Consider the following 20068-nt stretch of genomic DNA (forward strand, 5'->3'; position numbering starts at 1 on the left):
CACCTTATTCCCTTTATAGTGGTCACATGTGGCTCAGTTGGTAGAGGATGGTGGTAGAGCATGGTTTGCAACGCCAGGGTTGTGGGTTTGATTCCCACGGGGGACCAGTACGAAAAGAAGAAAAAAAATGTATGAAATGTATGCATTCACTACTGTAAGTCGCTCTGGATAACAGCGTCTGCTAAATGACTAAAATGTAATAGTGCTCTACTTTTGACCAGGGTCCGTAGGCTCTGGTCAAAGTAGTGCACTTTATAGGGAAGAGGGTGCCATGACAGTGACACTAACAAAATCTGTATCGAAACAAAGATAGCTGGGAAGAAGTTGTTACATTCAAAGCTTTGGCAATTAAGAGAAATAAAATTACAAGACATTAGCATTTTGAAAATTGCAGACCCTCAGGAGAGATAAGACAACAATTAAAAGTATGTTATTTATTTATTACAAGAAACAAAACACTGATTTAACCCATTTTAGCTTCTTATTTACCTATATGAGTAAATAGACAATTGATTCATACATTCATGATCTTTCCCACATTGTAACATTTTGGATGGAGATGAAGGAACATCTCGGTAAAAGCTCAATGAGAATATCATGACCAAAAGGATGCGCATGGAATTAGAAACCGTATCCAAATGGGATAAGTCTGCACAGACCAATATATTAACAACTGTCAATGAAATTGTCTTCACATCATTCAAGCTATGAAGGGGAAGAAAAAAAAATGACATGGTTTCCACAAAGCATCAAAAATAATAGCAAGAGCAAATAGACACGTAGGTTAATTGAGAAAACTAAAGAGTTGGGTAAGAGCTATCCCACTAGTAAAATGTTAAAAACATGTCCATTCATCCTACAAGATGCTACTGATATTTTGTGTTTCCCGGCAACAAGGTATGTTGTCTTGTTCAGTCTGCTCCACCTAGGTTCCTTTTACTTTAGAAACCTTTTTGGTTGAGCCAGGCTTCCTGCCTCCGCCTCTTAGAAACAACCCCCACCTTCTTTATGAGCTGCCGCCACCTTACCAGGTTTGCTAGCCTTGTGACAACCACTGTGTGGTTTTATTTCCTCTTCAAATTGGACACAAGTCTTCGTCCTCATCTCTCTCTGCATCTTCATTTTCCTCCTTCTCTGAATCACAAGTTGTATAATCAACTTTCACAGATGTTCTCCTGCCTCTTCGCCTCTGGGCTTGGAAGGCAGCTTCATCTAACACATTTGCTTTACCATTGGTGCAGCGGTAAAGCTTTACTATTGGAGAAACAGTGCACCCCTGTTTGGCTGGGGGTGCACTATTGGACCTATGCTTCTCTGCTGCTCTCTTGGCTTTGTTTGCTTGTACGGAGCCTAAGGGGCGGCCCCTCTTTTGCGGGGAACCATCTATAACGGGTGGCTTGGAAACTTTAGAGGTTGGAGGTGGGTTCTTCCGTAAGTGGGCACCTCTCCCCATTGTTGCCTTGCGTGGACGGCCTCTTGCCCGTGGCTCAGCAGAGGTGGCTGGGGGATCCATGTAGGGGTGGATGCGCGGCCTTCCGAGAGGCTTCCACACTCTTGATCCCTTAGGTTGGCTTTTCAGTTTCTTTCTCTCTTCTTCCTCCTCGGTTGATAGCGGGTTCTTCTTCGGCCTACCCATTTTTTTTTTGGGTTTAACATTTTGGGGCCGGCCATGCTTCAGAGGTGCAGTTCCGAGAGGCTTCCACACTCTTGATCCCTTAGGTTGGCTTTTCAGTTTCTTTCTCTCTTCTTCCTCCTCGGTTGGTAGCGGGTTCTTCCTCGGCCTACCCATTTTTTTTGTTTGTTTAACATTTTGGGGCCGGCCATGCTTCAGAGGTGCAGTTGGCTCTGCTGAAACAGCATTAGGGTCAACCAGTTTACATGGCCTGCCCCGTGGCCGCTTGTCTAGTACCCTCAGTATCTTGGGTGTCTTAGAGCCTGATCCTTTGGGCCTTCCCTTTCCCCTCTTAGGTGGTATGGGGTTGCCATTAGACAAGGCTTCACCTAACTCCTCATCACTACCAGTATCAGAGGCAATTATCTGTCCTTTTTCCGACACTGTTGCCCCTTTATCCGACACTGTTGCCCCTTCTTCAGACACTGTTTCCCCTTCTTCAGACACTGTTGCCCCTTCTTCAGACATTGTTGCCCCTTCTTTCATCTGTTTTCTTGCAACCTGGCTCCTTCGTTCTTTCCTTCCAGCTCACTTTCTTGGAGGACTAGTGAACTACTTACGGCTTCCCACTGTAAAACACACATCTCGAGAAAGTTACAAAACAAAATGTTCTTTGTGCACCCCTTCATTGCTTCATAAAACTGACCTACATTGGCACGAGAAAGTGTAGCTAACATGTATTGCAACATGCACAGCCTAAACACAGATTTTATGTTTACTGATTTTTCCATTTATGTATATGGTAAGGTGCACAATACTAACAAAATCTGATATGAACGTCTCCATGACATCCCTAATTAAGGTTGCTGCATTAAAGCGATTCTGAAATCTAGCTAGCTGGTATCCTGAATCAGTGATTGTTTTGGTTAGTAGTAGTTAGCTAACTTTACCAGCTGTTCGAAGAAACATAATATTAATCTTTTAGGACAGGGTTTCCCACACTCGGTCCTACCCACCCCTGGGTGCACGTTTTGTTTTTTTCCTAAGCACTACATAGCTGATTGAAATAATCAAAGTTTGATGATGAATTGGATATATGAATCAAATGGGTAGTGCTTGCGCAAATACAAAAACGTGCACACAGGGGGAGGGATTGCCCAGGTCCGAGTTTGGGAAACCCTGTTCGACAAGTAACTAGTTAACTAAATGGACTTGAAAATAAACTAGCTAATTTGCTAACTACGTAGCATCGCCAGCTATTTCGCTAGGTAGCTACCTAGCTAGTTATAGTGACAAAGCCACCTAACTAGCTAGCTAGTTAAATAAAGGTGAAATAAAATAAAAGCTATCAAGCAGTTGCACGAACGCTTGCGACAGCCATGGATAGCAAGCTAGCTAGCTAGCTCACGCCGTTAGCTTGCTAGCGAAGCTAGTTTAATGAAAATACCACACTGCGCAGAATACGCCTCACCTTGATAAAATCCTTGGTTAGATATCGTTTAATCTCATGAAAGTTCCTTGTTGTTCCTTGTTGCTAGCTAGCGATGTAAATTTCAAACAGAATTTGTGGGGGCTGATTTGTAAACCCCTACTACTAAGACCACTTTTTTTAGTTCCGTTCTGTTAGGTTGCGTCAATCAAATCTGGTATCAGAACAGAATTTAACACTAAGTTACTGAATGTATTCTCATCTTTTTTATTCAATTTAATTAGGCAAGCGAATAAATGGTAAATTCAATCTTCGTATATACGGGTTCACTGTAACACCTCGCAGGGCAAACAGAGAATGAACTGTTCACACACAAAGTTATTTTTTAATACTCTGACAGGCCCGCTCTGAGCGGGAACTATCTGTCAGAGTATTAAAAAATAACTTTTCTCTGGCACCTTATTCCCTTTATAGTGGTCCCGTGTGGCTCAGTTGGTAGAGCATGGTGTTCGCAATGCCAGGGTAGTGGGTTCGATTCCCACGTGGGACCAGTACGAAAAGAAAAATGTATGAAAATAAAAACAAATGTATGAAATGTATGCATTCACTACTGTAAGTCGCTCTGGATACGAGGGTCTGCTAAATGACTAAAATGTAATAGTGCTCTACTTTTGACCAGGGTCTGTAGTCTCTGGTCAAAGTAGTGCACTTTATAGGGAAGTGGGTGCCATGACAGTGACACTAACAAAATCTGTATCGAAACAAAGATGGCTGGGAAGAAGTTGTTACATTCAAAGCTTTGGCAATTAAGAGAAATAAAATTACAAGACATTAGCATTTTGAAAATTGCAGACCCTCAGGAGAGATAAGACAACAATTAAAAGTATGTTATTTATTTATTACAAGAAACAAAACACTGATTTAACCCATTTTAGCTTCTTATTTACCTATATGAGTAAATAGACAATTGATTCATACATTCATGATCTTTCCCACATTGTAACATTTTGGATGGAGATGAAGGAACATCTCGGTAAAAGCTCAATGAGAATATCATGACCAAAAGGATGCGCATGGAATTAGAAACCGTATCCAAATGGGAAAAGTCTGCACAGACCAATATATTAACAACTGTCAATGAAATTGTCTTCACATCATTCAAGCTATGAAGGGGAGGGGGAAAAAATGACATGGTTTCCACAAAGCATCAAAAATAATAGCAAGAGCAAATAGACACGTAGGTTAATTGAGAAAACTAAAGAGTTGGGTAAGAGCTATCCCATTAATAAAATGTTAAAAACATGTCCATTCATCCTACAAGATGCTACTGATATTTTGTGTTTCCCGGCAACAAGGTATGTTGTCTTGTTCAGTCTGCTCCACCTAGGTTCCTTTTACTTTAGAAACCTTTTTGGTTGAGCCAGGCTTCCTGCCCCGCCTCTTAGAAACAACCCCCACCTTCTTTATGAGCTGCCGCCACCTTACCAGGTTTGCTAGCCTTGTGACGACCACTGTGTGGTTTTATTTCCTCTTCAACTGGAGACAAGTCTTCGTCCTCATTTCTCTCTGCATCTTCATTTTCCTCCTTCTCTGATTCACAAGTTGTATAATCAACTTTCACAGACGTTCTCCTGCCTCTTCGCCTCTGGGCTTGGAAGGCAGCTTCATCTAACACATTTGCTTTACCATTGGTGCAGCGGTAAAGCTTTACTATTGGAGAAACAGTGCACCCCTGTTTGGCTGGGGGTGCACTATTGGACCTATCCTTCTCTGCTGCTCTCTTGGCTTTGTTTGCTTGTACGGAGCCTAAGGGGCGGCCCCTCTTTTGCGGGGAACCATCTATAACGGGTGGCTTGGAAACTTTAGAGGTTGGAGGTGGGTTCTTCCGTAAGTGGGCACCTCTACCCATTGTTGCCTTGCGTGGACGGCCTCTTGCCCGTGGCTCAGCAGAGGTGGCTGGGGGATCCATGTAGGGGTGGATGCGCGGCCTTCCGAGAGGCTTCCACACTCTTGATCCCTTAGGTTGGCTTTTCAGTTTCTTTCTCTCTTCTTCCTCCTCGGTTGATAGCGGGTTCTTTCTCGGCCTACCCATTTTTTTTGTTTGTTTAACATTTTGGGGCCGGCCATGCTTCAGAGGTGCAGTTGGCTCTGCTGAAACAGCATTAGGGTCAACCACTTTACATGGCCTGCCCCGTGGCCGCTTGTCTAGTACCCTCAGTATCTTGGGTGTCTTAGAGCCTGATCCTTTGGGCCTTCCCTTTCCCCTCTTAGGTGGTATGGGGTTGCCATTAGACAAGGCTTCACCTAACTCCTCATCACTACCAGTATCAGAGGCAATTATCTGTCCTTTTTCCGACACTGTTGCCTCTTCTTCCGACACTGTTGCCCTTTCTTCAGACATTGTTGCCCCTTCCATCATCTGTTTTCTTGCTACCTGGCTCCTTCGTTCTTTCCTTCCAGCTCACTTTCTTGGAGGACTAGTGAACTACTTAGGGCTTCCCACTGTAAAACACACATCTCGAGAAAGTTACAAAACAAACAAATGTTCTTTGTGCACCCCTTCATTGCTTCATAAAACTGACCTACATGGGCACGAGAAAGTGTAGCTAACATGTATTGCAACATGCACAGCCTAAACACAGATTTTATGTTTACTGATTTTTCATTTATGTATATGCTAAGGTGCACAATACTAACAAAATCTGATATGAACGTCTCCATGACATCCCTAATTAAGGTTACTGCATTGAAGCGATTCTGAAAACTAGCCAGCTAGTATCCTGAATCAGTGATTGTTTTGGTTAGTAGTAGTTAGCTAACTTTACCAGCTGTTCGAAGAAACATAATATTAATCTTTTAGGACAGAGTTTCCCACACTCTGTCCTACCCACCCCTGGGTGGACGTTTTGTTTTTTTCCTAAGCACTACATAGCTGATGGAAATAATCAAAGTTTGATGATGAATTGGATATATGAATCAAATGGGTAGTGCTTGCGCAAAAACAAAAACGTGCACACAGGGGGAGGGAGGGCCCAGGTCCGAGTTTGGGAAACCCTGTTCGACAAGTAACTAGTTAACTAAATGGACTTGAAAATAAACTAGATAATTTGCTAACTACGTAGCATCGCCAGCTATTTCGCTAGGTAGCTACCCAGCTAGTTATCGTGACAAAGCCACCTAACTAGCTAGCTAGTTAAATAAAGGTTAAATTAAATAAAAGCTAGCAAACAGTAGCACTAACGCTTGCGACAGCCATGGATAGCAAGCTTCGCTAGCAAGTTAATGAAAATACCACACTGCAGAATACGCCTCACCTTGATAAAATCCTTGGTTAGATATCGTTTAATCTCATGAAAGTTCCTTGTTGTTAGCTAGCGATGTAAATTTCAAACGGAATTTGTGGGGGCTGTTTTGTAAACCCCTACTACTAAGACCACTTTTTTTAGTTCCGTTCTGTTAGGTTGCGTCAATTAAATCTGGTATCAGAACAGAATTTAACACTAAGTCACTGAATGTATTCTCAGCTTTTTTATTCAATTTAATTAGTCAAGCGAATAAATGGTAAATGCAATCGTCGTATATACGGGTTCACTGTAACACCTCGCAGGGCAAACAGAGAACTAACTGTTCACACACAGTTTAAAAAAAAATACTCTGACAGAGTTCCCGCTCAGAGCGGGCCTGTCAGAGAAGAGGCTGAGCGTCGTTTAGACTTGCTCAGCCTATCGCAGGCGCACAGGCTGGTCCCAGCCTCTTGGCGGTCACTGTTGCCAGGTGAAGTTGTCTTCCAGCTTATCTTCGTGTTTTTCACCCAAAAATCAGCAACCTGTTAGGGTTTAACCAACTATTTGTTTGCATAACCTATATAATATAACAAAGAAGTTATGCTATAATATTAAGTTTATACTCTATATGATAAGAGCATACTGCTGTGTGAGAGGAAGTGGCTCATGGGATGGTGGGTCATGTGGAAAGAATGCAGATGCTGTAAATCAGGGTTTTGGAAGAGCTTGTTAAAAGATAACGGCAAATAACAGAATATGGGTGAAATGTATATGCGGGGGGTGTCGGGGTTTTAAGGGAAATATGCATTGTGCAGTCACAAGATAAGTCAACTGCAAAAGACAATAACTACACCCGGCAACAGGAAGTGCGTCACGAGGTTGGGACCAACCTGCACGCCGATAGGATGAGTAAGTTTAAACCATGCTCATTCTCCCTCACAGGCCAGCAATGAGCAGGAACTATCTCTGTCAGAGTATATAAGGGAGAACAAAGGATGTGTCGCTCTCTTCTCTGTTTTGCCCTGCGTAGTGTTACAGTATATACGAACAACATACTTACCACTCAAGTGTTTGCATTAATTAAAGTACAAAGAAATCAGAAGTTACTCTGTGCTAACAATTTTGTTCTGATACCAGATTTGAATTGACGCGACCCAACAAACCCCAAGGACAGTGCCTGTTTTTATGCTAGTTATTCTCCACTCTATCAGTTCCTCACGTACACATGTCCTTGAGCAGTTTCAAAACCAGGCAGTGTGTGTGTGTGTGTGTGTGTGTCACAAGTCTAACTCAGCCTACACCCCTGCTGCACAGCAACCCTCCAGTTAGTCACGTCTATTATATGTTGCTCAATCTATGTTAATACAATACAAACCTGTTATGTTTAACATTAATGTATTCACAAGCTATGCACCACATCTAGTTAAATAAAATATATCCCAACAATCCCCCTTTTCACATCTGCTGGGTGTGAACATTACCCAGTAAGAAGAATTTAGGATTCCCCCTTTTGACACCCACTAGGGTGTCACTCACTAAAATACAATACAAACAAAAAGAATCACACTTTTATTAATAGGAATAACGATAATAGAAACCCTTCAGTCCTTCCAGCTACACCCAACTTTTACTAGGTTGGCTACCAGCCACCCAGGAACTTCAAACCCTCACATTAGGAAAGACAAACATTCACAATATTTAAAACTGATTTGTAAAGCAGAAAAGCACAAACAGGGAATTTTGATTCCCCCTTTTGACACCCACTAGGGTGTCACTCCACCACCTCACCAATAGCAAACCAAGGGTCATCCGTAGCCAACCCCATTTTCCTCCGAAAGTTAGACTCAGTGTCTGCATCTCCTTCTTGAGCCTCCAGCAAAGGCATCATACCAGCAGCATGCACGACATCTGTAACAGACTTTCTCAGACAAGGCATGATACAGGCAGCAGAGCACATCAGAATTAAAAACACAATTAGGGTCAGAAATCCAGTAACCACCAGTGCAGCATACTTACCAAACCACTCACCCAACCAACATGCTCTTCATTTCACCAGATAGTTTATCTAAACCAACTAGGGCTTTTGAAATGCTCCCGTCAGGACTGGTATTGTTAGGGATAAACATACAGCATTGTTCACCAAACATTTTACACACCCCGCCATTATTAGCCAAAATCATATCCAGCGCCAGTCTATTCTGTTTAGCAGTTCTAGTGGTAGCCTCTAGTTGCTCAGCCATACCTGTCAGTGCAGTGCGAGTATAGTTAACAAATCTCTGTTGGTTATAATATATCCTTTTATATTAACACACACACACACATCAGTAAAGAACTCCACCCAGCTTTAGGCGGCTGTATTTTTCCACAGTACACATACATTCCTTATCAACCTTGCCACCTGTCTTCTAATCTCCTGCCCACTAGCCGTTCCCAGGCCGTTGTTACTCTCCCTGACTTAGGGAGGCATCTTCCCCTGTTCCTTTCCCAAGGTCGCCCTGCTCATTTTGAAGTGGTAACAGTGTCTTACTCACACACAGTATTGGAATATAGTTTTTAACCCATTATTATAGCCTTTATAATTTCAAATACATTTCAACGGGTTATATGGTTTCTGAGTGAAATCATTTAGTCAAACCTTTAATCATATAATTTCCATTACAATCCACCCGATAGGCTAAATATTTCACACACACTATAACACATCTATTTTTATTGGATTCATAAATTTCACACAAAATCAAACTAATTCGGGACATCAAAGAAAACAATTGCATATACTGTCAACACATATTTATCGATGACTGTTCTAAGCCTATCTCCAATCATAACACTTCGGATCAGGATTTTTGTTATGACCTTTACTTAAAGAAACAGTCTTCCTAAACTCTAAAGATGGTCTCATCTACCATGGGCTCCTCCTAATTGAATGAATCCTCCACCAGGCTCGGCGGTAGGTATTTGTCGTCCCACTGGTCTGAACTTGGACTCGGTCCGTTTCTCACCATCTGCTGCGTCATCGATCTCTCTAGAGTTCTGGTGATTAAACCTTTCATACTTGGCATATACTCATCAATCACACAATATCAACACACTCATACAGGTGAAAGCAGCCCATAATACAGTTCTTACAACACTTTTCCATTTCCCAAACATGAGCTGTGTTATCAGGAATGTACGTGCAGCAATGAACCTAATCATTCTACCCACACCGCCCTCTTTTGCCAATAACATATCGAGAGTCAGTCTATTTTACCAGGTCATGAGGGAGGTGGCGGATAATTGGTCAGAGAACCTCTTTACCGCATCCCCGGTTTCATTCATGAATCTCTGTTGATTATAAAAGATGTCATTAATCCAATCCACATTTTTATTTATTGTCAACCACCAAAATAATGTAGTGTTAAAGCCTTCACATATTTGATTCATAGCTTTGTATTCATCTGGAACTTCCCTGAGGATGCCAATAGCATCCATCTAGACAAAGCTACTCCCATCCTGGTCAAAACTCCTCCTGTGCCTACTTTAGCCTCCTATAACTGGCCTCTGATGACTAACTTGAACTGGTTGGACCTATAACCCCAGGGCGCAAGTTCCTAACCACCCTTTGTGGTAATTTCTGTCGTATGTGTCCTTTGCTGTTACTAGCCCACCCTTCATCAGTTAGTTATAGGTGCTGTGAGGTTCAGAATTTTCTCCTGTACTTCTAAACCTAAGTCAGTCACATTAACGATCACCTTTCAGCCATTAAAATCATCTAAGTTCTCGGTGCCATTCTTGTATCTATAACACTGGTACTCATCAGGAGTTAAGGTGAACCGAGGTGGGTTGGCTGAGTACTTCAATCTGGCCAACCCCAATTCCTGTACAGTTGTCTGCTTCCCCAGGAAATTGTTTAATGTTTACCTTAAATTGTACATCTTGATCTTTTTTGATTCCTTATTCTGTACGTCACTCATCAGTGTATGGTATAGTTTATCTTTTCATTCTTATAAATGACAACAGTGTCGTATGATTAGTACCGGAAGGTGGTGGATCTGAATGTATCAGAAAGATTAGACTATGATGCAGCTCAGAGTCTCTACTCTTCCCAAAAACCGCCAACCCTCTCCTGCCCTTAGTCGATCTGCTAGGCACTGCCCTATACTCACACCTCTAGGAGCACACACATTGATGCACGGTCGGGATAGGGAATCTTCGTTAAGGAGGTAACCCCCGGACCCTGTTGGTATCGGTTCTTCTCCTAACTCTGTGTGTGATCAGCAGTGCTCTGTTGTGTACATACCTTCTTGCAGTGGATAACATGGACCCAAGTGACTCTCTCAGTTTTTCTAATGGCAAAGGCAGTGGTTTAACAGAACCTGGTATGGGCCTTCCCAATGGGGCTGCTTCCAGTCTTTTCTCCTCAGGGACTGGATCCACACCCAGTCTCCTGGTTGGATTGAGTGAATCACCTTCTCCTGTAATTCACCTGTTGGACACAAAATCTTGGACATACGGGTTTGGTTAACAAACAGTCTTCTCATGTGTTCTGCTAGTATTTTTTCAACTTCTATGTCTACCTGTTCTGGTATCTCTAACTCCGGCATTCTATTTGTTCAACCTGATTAGCTAAAATGTCATCCATCATTTAAAGAGATAGATCCTAGTAAACCAACTCTAGGGATAATATCTTGACCTAATATTCTAGCTACCATAATCATGTCCACCAAGTAAGTTGGGAACGCTTCTACCCATTTGCTATACTTATCTATTATTGTTAAACAACCCTTCTTCCCCTCTCTTCGGAGTAGTTCAATAAGGTCCATTTCCAAATGTTGGACTGGATATTTTTTTTAAAGTAAATATCCTCTAGGCCACCACTCTTTCCTAACTGCTCTACCATCCTTCCCCCTTTATTGATACATGGCTCAGGCCATGTACCAATAATGGGTTGTTTCCAAATATTCACTAAATGTCTCACTGTCTCCCTGGTTGCACTTCTGGATTTCAGAAAAATCAACATGTCTTAATATCAAGATTATTCCATAGCTACTTAAATTTATCTCGATACCCTCAATGATCCTGGATCACCTACAGATGTCATATATTCCTGTCCCGTTGGCTTAGAATATATCCTAATACTTGACATAAGTCTACCATTATTAAACTTATTCAACAACAAAATATAATAATACTATTATATCAATTCCACAGCCTTGTTGTGTTAAATCTCTTCCACTGAATACAACCACAGCTGACTACCTAAGGGAAAATACTTACCTAGATAATGTATAAAAAATACTACTACTGGTCAAAAGAAATTCAAATAACATTATCAGATCAAAATGACTAATCTGAACTACTCCACAAAGGAAAATTATTGTACCCTTCTTGTTCTAGGAAAATAGACTTAAGGAAGCCTACCCTTAGTCTAAGGCTTTGCCCTTTTAGTCTTCTCATTGGTTCAAATTATCAATTGTGTCTAAGAACTTTAACTCCATCATAATTATCAGTAATACAGATTCCCTTCAAATTAGTATTACAAATTACCTTAAATTCACTATCCAAATGGCCCTCCCATGAGGCTGATCAGACCACAAGGGGGAGCCCTGATAGAGGTCAAAAGTCATACCACCCTTTCAAAAATGTGTTTCTTACTTTATTAGACAAATTAAAGGAAAACCCTCAAACAAATGAAAGGAAAACCGGCAAACATTATCCACATGTTATATCCCAGGTTCCCAGAACTTCATTAAAACTCTGAAAATAAAACTTTTAAAATTCCACGTGTGCCAGCCCCTTTAAAAGATATTGTGGCTCCTAGGTGTACAGAAGGAACACTATTAGCTCTCCAATTTAGCTTCCTGTGATGCCTATCGGTTGAGGGACTGTGTTGATCTCCGGGGCGCTTTTCACCACATATCTTCTTTAGTTTCTCCAGCATAGCCAACCCTATGCGCTCTTTTAATTTAGCCTTCTCCATCGTTTCTTTAAATGTGCCTGTACGCGGTTCCCCCTCCTGCTTCCACTCGGAATAGGTTTTGTCTGTTTTTCGTTTTAGCGTTTCCAATATTTTACCGGGCTCCCCGTCGACTGGGAGTCCGTTGGGTGCATTAATACTACCTTCTTTTATCCATCCCTTATATAATTTTCCCCCCCTTCTCTTCCACTCCTTCCCGTCTTTACCCCCATTAGTTTCTAGTGCTGACTTCAATGCTTTCAGCACCCTCTCGGTCTCCTGGTTGGTCATATTTAATTTACGTTCATAACAACCTATCTATCAATGTTAATTTGCGTCCCTACCGGACGTTTCTAACATTCTTTATTTCCCCAGCGCTAAATGATATAACTCAGGTCGACCGTCCCCGACCTCTTATTTACCCGCAGGTCACTCAAACTTGGTATTAGTACGCCGACTTAATACCCAATGTACTTCAGTCATTCAGTGGTTTCCTCAGTGTAACACAGCCTTACCGGACCTGTACCTTTATCCGTAGATCATTCACACTTGATACTAGTACGCCGACTTAATATCTAATGTACTTCATTCATATGATTGGGTTGACCTCCCAATCTTCATTCAGTCTTGTAACCAGTCCCAGACTTGGTAACCACACTCAAACTTGGTATTGAATACCTAGTACATTTCAATCGCTGTTACACCTACATCCACTCACACTCATACCGGTTATGTACGCCGACTAACCAAACACACACACACACACACTTGGTACTCTGTACCTAGTACATTACATTCACTTGTTATATCATCAACAACCGATCGGTTTCAAAATTGCATCCACCATAATTCACACTTCTTGTTATCTTACTATTATTGTTAATTATTTCAAACGTTATCAATTATATAATTTGGTAACTTACATCAAACAGGTGTCTCACAAATAAATTTGGATAACGCCAATGTGCAGAACTTTAGTTATTCACAATAGGTGTCTGCTTACCTTTTTAGTTGACCGGTCAGGATTTGTGAGGCAAACCATCCGACGACAGCAATGGCCAATCGGCCGGACAAGTTCCAGCGAAGTCCTTCTACCAGATCACGTCGGGGTCACCAATTGTTAGGTTGCGTCAATCAAATCTGGTATCAGAACAGAATTTAACACTAAGTCACTGAATATATTCTCTGCTTTTTTATTCAATTGAATTAGTCAAGCGAATAAATGGTAAATGCAATCTTAGTATATACGGATTCACTGTAACACCTCGCAGGGCAAACAGAGAACTAACTGTTCACACACAAAGTTATTTAATACACCTTATTCCCTTTATAGTGGTCCCGTGTGGCTCAGTTGGTAGAGCATGGTGTTCGCAATGCCAGGGTTGTGGGTTCGATTCCCACGTGGGACCAGTACGAAAAGAAAAAAAAAAGGTATGAAAAGAAAAAAATAATGTATGAAATGTATGCATTCACTACTGTAAGTCGCTCTGGATAAGAGCGTCTGCTAAATGACTAAAATGTAATAGTGCTCTACTTTTGACCAGGGTCCGTAGGCTCTGGTCAAAGCAGTGCACTTTATAGGGAAGAGGGTGCCATGACAGTGACACTAACAAAATCTGTATCGAAACAAAGATAGCTGGGAAGAAGTTGTTACATTCAAAGCTTTGGCAATTAAGGGAAATAAAATTACAAGACATTACAAGACATTGCAGACCCTCAGGAGAGATAATTGTTGTCTTAAAAGTATGTTATTTATTTATTTATTACAAGAAACAAAACACTGATTTAACCCATTTTAGCTTCTTATTTACCTATATGAGTAAATAGACAATTGATTCATACATTCCTGATCTTTCCCACATTGTAACATTTTGGATGGAGATGAAGAAACATCTCGGTAAAAGCTCAATGAGAATATCATGACCTAAAGGATGAGCATGGAATTAGAAACAGCATCCAAATGGGATAAGTCTGCACAGACCAATATATTAACAACTGTCAATGAAATTGTCTTCACATCATTCAAGCTATGAAGGGGAAGGAAAAAAATGACATGGTTTCCACAAAGCATAAAAAATAATAGCAAGAGCAAATAGACACGTAGGTTAATTGAGAAAACTAAAGAGTTGGGTAAGAGCTATCCCACTAGTAAAATGTTAAAAACATGTCCATTCATCCTACAAGATGCTACTGATATTTTGTGTTTCCCGGCAACAAGGTATGTTGTCTTGTTCAGTCTGCTCCACCTAGGTTCCTTTTACTTTAGAAACCTTTTTGGTTGAGCCAGGCTTCCTGCCCCGCCTCTTAGAAACAACCCCCACCTTCTTTATGAGCTGCCGCCACCATAACTAGGTTTGCTAGCTTTGTGACGACCACTGTGTGATTTTATTTCCTCTTCAACTGGAGACAAGTCTTCGTCCTCATTTCTCTCTGCATCTTCATTTTCCTCCTTCTCTGAATCACAAGTTGTATAATCAACTGTCACAGACGTTCTCCTGCCTCTTCGCCTCTGGGCTTGGAAGGCAGCTTCATCTAACACATTTGCTTTACCATTGGTGCAGCGGTAAAGCTTTACTATTGGAGAAACAGTGCACCCCTGTTTGGCTGGGGGTGCACTATTGGACCTATCCTTCTCTGCTGCTCTCTTGGCTTTGTTTGCTTGTACGGAGCCTAAGGGGCAGCCCCTCTTTTGCGGGGAACCATCTATAACGGGTGGCTTGGAAACTTTAGAGGTTGGAGGTGGGTTCTTCCGTAAGTGGGCACCTCTACCCATTGTTGCCTTGCGTGGACGGCCTCTTGCCCGTGGCTCAGCAGAGGTGGCTGGGGGATCCATGTAGGGGTGGATGCGCGGCCTTCCGAGAGGCTTCCACACTCTTGATCCCTTAGGTTGGCTTTTCAGTTTCTTTCTCTCTTCTTCCTCCTCGGTTGATAGCGGGTTCTTCCTCGGTCTACCAATTTTTTTTGTTTGTTTAACATTTTGGGGCCGGCCATGCTTCAGAGGTGCAGTTGGCTCTGCTGAAACAGCATTAGGGTCAACCAGTTTACATGGCCTGCCCCGTGGCCGCTTGTCTAGTACCCTCAGTATCTTGGGTGTCTTAGAGCCTGATCCTTTGGGCCTTCCCTTTCCCCTCTTAGGTGGTATGGGGTTGCCATTAGACAAGGCTTCACCTAACTCCTCATCACTACCAGTATCAGAGGCAATTATCTGTCCTTTTTCCGACACTGTTGCCCCTTCTTCAGACATTGTTGCCCCTTCTTCAGACATTGTTGCCCCTTCTTTCATCTGTTTTCTTGCAACCTGGCTCCTTCGTTCTTTCCTTCCAGCTCACTTTCTTGGAGGACTAGTGAACTACTTAGGGCTTCCCACTGTAAAACACACATCTCGAGAAAGTTACAAAACAAACAAATGTTCTTTGTGCACCCCTTCATTGCTTCATAAAAGTGACCTACATGGGCGCGAGAAAGTGTAGCTAACATGTATTGCAACATGCACAGCCTAAACACAGATTTTATGTTTACTGATTTTTCATTTATGTATATGGTAAGGTGCACAATACTAACAAAATGTGATATGAACGTCTCCATGACATCCCTAATTAAGGTTGCTGCATTGAAGCGATTCTGAAAACTAGCTAGCTAGTATCCTGAATCGGTGATTGTTTTGGTTAGTAGTAGTTAGCTAACTTTACCAGCTGTTCGAAGAAACATAATATTAATCTTTTAGGACAGGGTTTCCCACACTCTGTCCTACCCACCCCTGGGTGCACGTTTTGTTTTTTCCCTAAGCACTACATAGCTGATTAAAATAATCAAAGTTTGATGATGAATTGGATATATGAATCAAATGGGTAGTGCTTGCGCAAAAACAAAAACGTGCACACAGGGGGAGGGAGGGCCCAGGTCCGAGTTTGGGAAACCCTGTTCGAGAAGTAACTAGTTAACTAAATGGACCTGAAAATAAACTAGCTAATTTGCTAACTGCGTATAATCGCCAGCTATTTCGCTAGGTAGCTACCTAGATAGTTATCGTGACAAAGCCACCTAACTAGCTAGCTAGTTAAATAATGGTTAAATAAAATAAAAGCTATCAAGCAGTAGCACGAACGCTTGCGACAGCCATGGATAGCAAGCTAGCTAGCTAGCTCACGCCGTTAGCTTGCTAGCGAAGCTAGTTTAATGAAAATACCACACTGCGCAGCATACGCCTCACCTTGATAAAATCCTTGGTTAGATATCGTTTAATCTCATGAAAGTTCCTTGTTGTTCCTTGTTGCTAGCTAGCGATGTAAATTTCAAACGGAAGTTGTGTGGGCTGATTTGTAAAGCCCTACTACTAAGACCACTTCTTTTAGTTCCGTTCCTTGAAATAAAAAATCTGTTGTCCTCTTCCTTCACAGGACACTGATGACACTTGTGGTTAGTGCTACACCTAGAGAGTTCGCCATAGTCTTTTATGCTATTCCATCTGGAACTCTCATGTCGTTTAGAGTTGTAACCAGACCTCATTTTCTTGACCTACCAGTTGACTCTCCAATAGGAAAACTGTGTTTCTCCTTGCTCCCTTAGAACAACAGATCTATACGTGCTTTATTTCAACGGGATATTGTATCCATTCCTTATGTCACAACTTACTGAAACACATTTGTCAATAATATCTGTTGGGAAAAAGTCTGGTTATTATCACACAAATGCCTGCTTGTTAACAAGGTCAAAGAGGTCTCTTTCAGAATGGTCCATAAGTATTACCCTGCAAATCACTACCTGAAGAAACTCAAAAAGACATTAACTGTACTTTTTGTGTTGAGCATCCAGAAACAGTTTTGCATTTATTTTGGCATTGTCTACATGTAAAGAAATTATGGAAAAATATTCATAGTTTTATAATTGTTCATATTCTTGATGACTTCTGTTTTTTTAGGGGAGAATGTGATGCTCGGTTTCCTTAACTATAAAAAGGATACAGAAAAACTATTTTACCTCAAATCTAATTGTGCTAATGGAAAAATGTCATATTCATTCATGTAAATTCACTGGTGAAAAAACACTCTTCTGTGTTTTCTATAAGGAATTCGAGCAGTACATTAGGACCATTCTACATTATTCTAATAAGAAAGCTGTTCACCTCTTGGATTGGACCCTTTTTTTCCAATTTTCGCCTAAAATGACATACCCAAATATAACTACCTGTAGCTCAGGCCCTGAAGCAAGGATATGCATTTTCTTGGTACCATTTGAAAGGAAACACTTTGAAGTTTGTGGAAATTAAAAAGGAACGTAGGAGAATATAACACATTAGATCTGGTAAAAGATAATACAAAGGAAAAATCAAACCGTTTTGTACCATCATCTTTGAAATGCCATAATGTACAGTCTTGGCCAAAAGTTTTGAGAATGACACAAATATGAATTTCCACGAAGTTTGCTGCTTCAGTGTCTCTATATACATTATTTTTGTCAGATGTTACTATGGAATACTGAAGTATAATTACAAGCATTTCAATAAGTGTCAAAGGCTTTTATTGACATTTACATTTACATTTTAGTCATTTAGCAGACGCTCTTATCCAGAGCGATTGACAATTACATGAAGTTGATGCAAAGAGTCAATATTTGCAGTGTTGACCCTTCTTTTTCAAGACCTCTGCAATCCGCCCTGGCATGCTGTCAATTAACTTCTGGGCCACATCCTGACTGATGGCAGCCCATTGTTGCATAATCAATGCTTGGAGTATGTCAGAATTTGTGGGTTTTTGTTTGTCCACCCGCTTCTTCAGGATTGACCACAAGTTCTCAATGGGATTAAGGTCTGGGGAGTTTCCTGGCCATGGACCCAAAATATCGATGTTTTGTTCCCCGAGCCACTTAGTTAGCACTTTTGCCTTATGGCAAGGTGCTCCATCATGCTGGAAAAGGAATTGTTCGTCACCAAACTGTTCCTGGATGGTTGGGAGAAGTTGCTCTCAGAGGATGTGTTGGTACCATTCTTTATTCATGGCTGTGTTATAAGGCAAAATTGTGAGTGAGCCCACTCCCTTGGCTGAGAAGCAACCCCCCACATGAATTGTCTCAGGATGCTTTACTGTTGGTGTAACCGATGTGAAATGGCTAGTAGTTAGCGGTGGTGCGAGCTAATAGCATTTAAATCAGTGACGTCACTCGCTCTGAGACTTGAAGTAGGGTTTCCCCTTGCGTTGCAAGGGCCGCGGCTTTTGTGGCGCGATGGGTAACGATGCTTCGTGGGGTGTCAGTTGTTGATGTGTGCAAGGGTCCCTGGTTTGAGCCCAGGTTGGGGCGAAGAGAGGGACGGAACCTACACTGTTACATTGATGCGATGGACATATCCCGTAGCCTTCCCGCAATCTAGTTTGTGCCGGGAGAAGATAGACTCGTAGCGGGCTATAAGCTGAACTAGCCTGGCCTTACATTGTTGCGACAACTGAGTGGACTCAATGTCAATGTCACCTAGCCCTAACTCGTGCAACACCTCACTTGTCACTCTGTGCGGTTTGACGGTACTGTCAACGGTCAAGCTATCTCCACTACCATTGTCAAAGTCTGGATTGTCATCCATTTGCTGCACCAGGGGGACCGGTTTGACAGTGGGCCCATCCATATAGTCAGTGTCAAAGTCCTCTAATGCCATGCAAGGAAAAACGTCCGCTATGTTGGCATTCCGTCTCACTGTTACTGGCTTTGGTGAGGGATTGATAACTTTGACAGGGACCCAGCCATCGCTCCACAATGTCGCTACTGTTCTCCACACTAGAATGTTTTTTGGTCTTGAGCGTGCCCTCGTAGGCTCAATAACGACAGCACTGCCCGCGGATACATTTTGAGGCGTACACAGCCGGCCCCAGACTAAATGTTCCTGCATAGGCTCCAATGTGACCGCCCGCTTCAGCCTTACTGTGCCCACTCTTTCTGGCACTTCGGACCCTTTCCATCTCTCTACATTAGCCAGCAGACGGAACAGTTTGTCATCTCCATTGTGTTCAGATGATGACATCTTCTCCCAGAAGTCACCAGTCGTCTTCAGCTCCCTGATGAGGTGTTTAATCATGTTGTTGCCTAGGATAAGCTCATCACGTTGGCCATCCACTACTAGAACAGGGACAGAGACACTGCTGCCATAAACAGACAGATTCAATTCACACACACCTACAGGCTTGGTCTTCAACCCCCCGCAGCCAACCAACACCACTTCAGTTGGACTGAGGGAGCCACTCTTGAGCACACCTGCTTTCTCAAGGCGTGGCACCACTGTTGCGCTCAATGTGCATGCCATAGAACCGCTGTCAATCATAGCGCTCACCTCTATAACATCCCCCAGTAACACACTAGTATAGAAGAGTTCATCGTTGTGGAGCACTCTCTGTGTATTTTGCATAATGACTTTTTCGTTCGACTTGACTTCATCACAAACACTTGAATATACTGACTCTAATTCTACACCACTAACTGATCGGGGCACCTCACAAGGACCAGCACTTCCCCCCATCCCGTGCGGGCCAGCTAGTTTTCCTGCCGCTGTGTCGTGTTGCTGTTTGATGGAGCGACGGGAGTTACCGATGAAGTGCGAGGGCATTCTTGACGTGTGTGCCCAGCTGCATAACAGAGGAAGCATAGGTGGTTAGAATAACAATGATCCATTGTGCTGTGATTCGCATCACCACACACTTTGCATTGCAAAGACGGGTTCTCCCTTCTCCTGGGCCTCCCCTGGAAACGGTTATCATAGCCGCCTACAGGTTGCTGTGGCCACTGCTCCAAGACCCGTTCAAGCATGCCAATCACCCAATCCAATG

General features: G+C 42.3%; 3 protein-coding genes, 1 long non-coding RNA gene and 2 other non-coding genes across 6 annotated transcripts; 3 read left to right on the forward strand and 3 right to left on the reverse strand.

Moving 5' to 3' along the window:
* Window positions 1-419: 419 nt before the first annotated feature.
* Window positions 420-3372, reverse strand: LOC106570123 (chromosomal protein D1). The gene is made up of 2 exons (XM_014142154.2): window positions 3084-3372; window positions 420-2241 (listed from the first exon to the last, which is right to left on the reverse strand). Exon 2 carries the CDS (start codon window positions 2156-2158, stop codon window positions 1076-1078), a length of 1083 nt encoding a protein of 360 aa, XP_013997629.2. The 5' UTR covers window positions 2159-2241; window positions 3084-3372; the 3' UTR covers window positions 420-1075.
* LOC106570125 (uncharacterized) lies at window positions 3171-14304 on the forward strand. Its single transcript, XR_001320618.2, has 2 exons — window positions 3171-3239; window positions 13388-14304. It is a non-coding gene; the product is annotated as an uncharacterized lncRNA (long non-coding RNA).
* Window positions 3517-3592, forward strand: trnaa-cgc (transfer RNA alanine (anticodon CGC)). The gene has a single exon. It is a non-coding gene; the product is annotated as a tRNA-Ala (tRNA).
* LOC106570124 (basic salivary proline-rich protein 4) lies at window positions 3919-6682 on the reverse strand. Its single transcript, XM_014142155.2, has 2 exons — window positions 6356-6682; window positions 3919-5543 (listed from the first exon to the last, which is right to left on the reverse strand). Exon 2 carries the CDS (start codon window positions 5458-5460, stop codon window positions 4483-4485), a length of 978 nt encoding a protein of 325 aa, XP_013997630.1. The 5' UTR covers window positions 5461-5543; window positions 6356-6682; the 3' UTR covers window positions 3919-4482.
* trnaa-cgc (transfer RNA alanine (anticodon CGC)) lies at window positions 13598-13673 on the forward strand. Its single transcript has one exon. It is a non-coding gene; the product is annotated as a tRNA-Ala (tRNA).
* LOC123726736 (chromosomal protein D1) lies at window positions 13993-16691 on the reverse strand. The gene is made up of 2 exons (XM_045694601.1): window positions 16474-16691; window positions 13993-15629 (listed from the first exon to the last, which is right to left on the reverse strand). The coding sequence occupies exon 2, from the start codon at window positions 15544-15546 to the stop codon at window positions 14590-14592; it is 957 nt and encodes a 318-aa protein (XP_045550557.1). The 5' UTR covers window positions 15547-15629; window positions 16474-16691; the 3' UTR covers window positions 13993-14589.
* Between the last annotated feature and the right edge of the window lie 3377 nt (window positions 16692-20068).

The sequence above is a fragment of the Salmo salar genome, chromosome ssa14 (genome assembly GCF_905237065.1).
Source record: "Salmo salar chromosome ssa14, Ssal_v3.1, whole genome shotgun sequence".
Classification (NCBI taxonomy): Eukaryota; Metazoa; Chordata; class Actinopteri; order Salmoniformes; family Salmonidae; genus Salmo; species Salmo salar.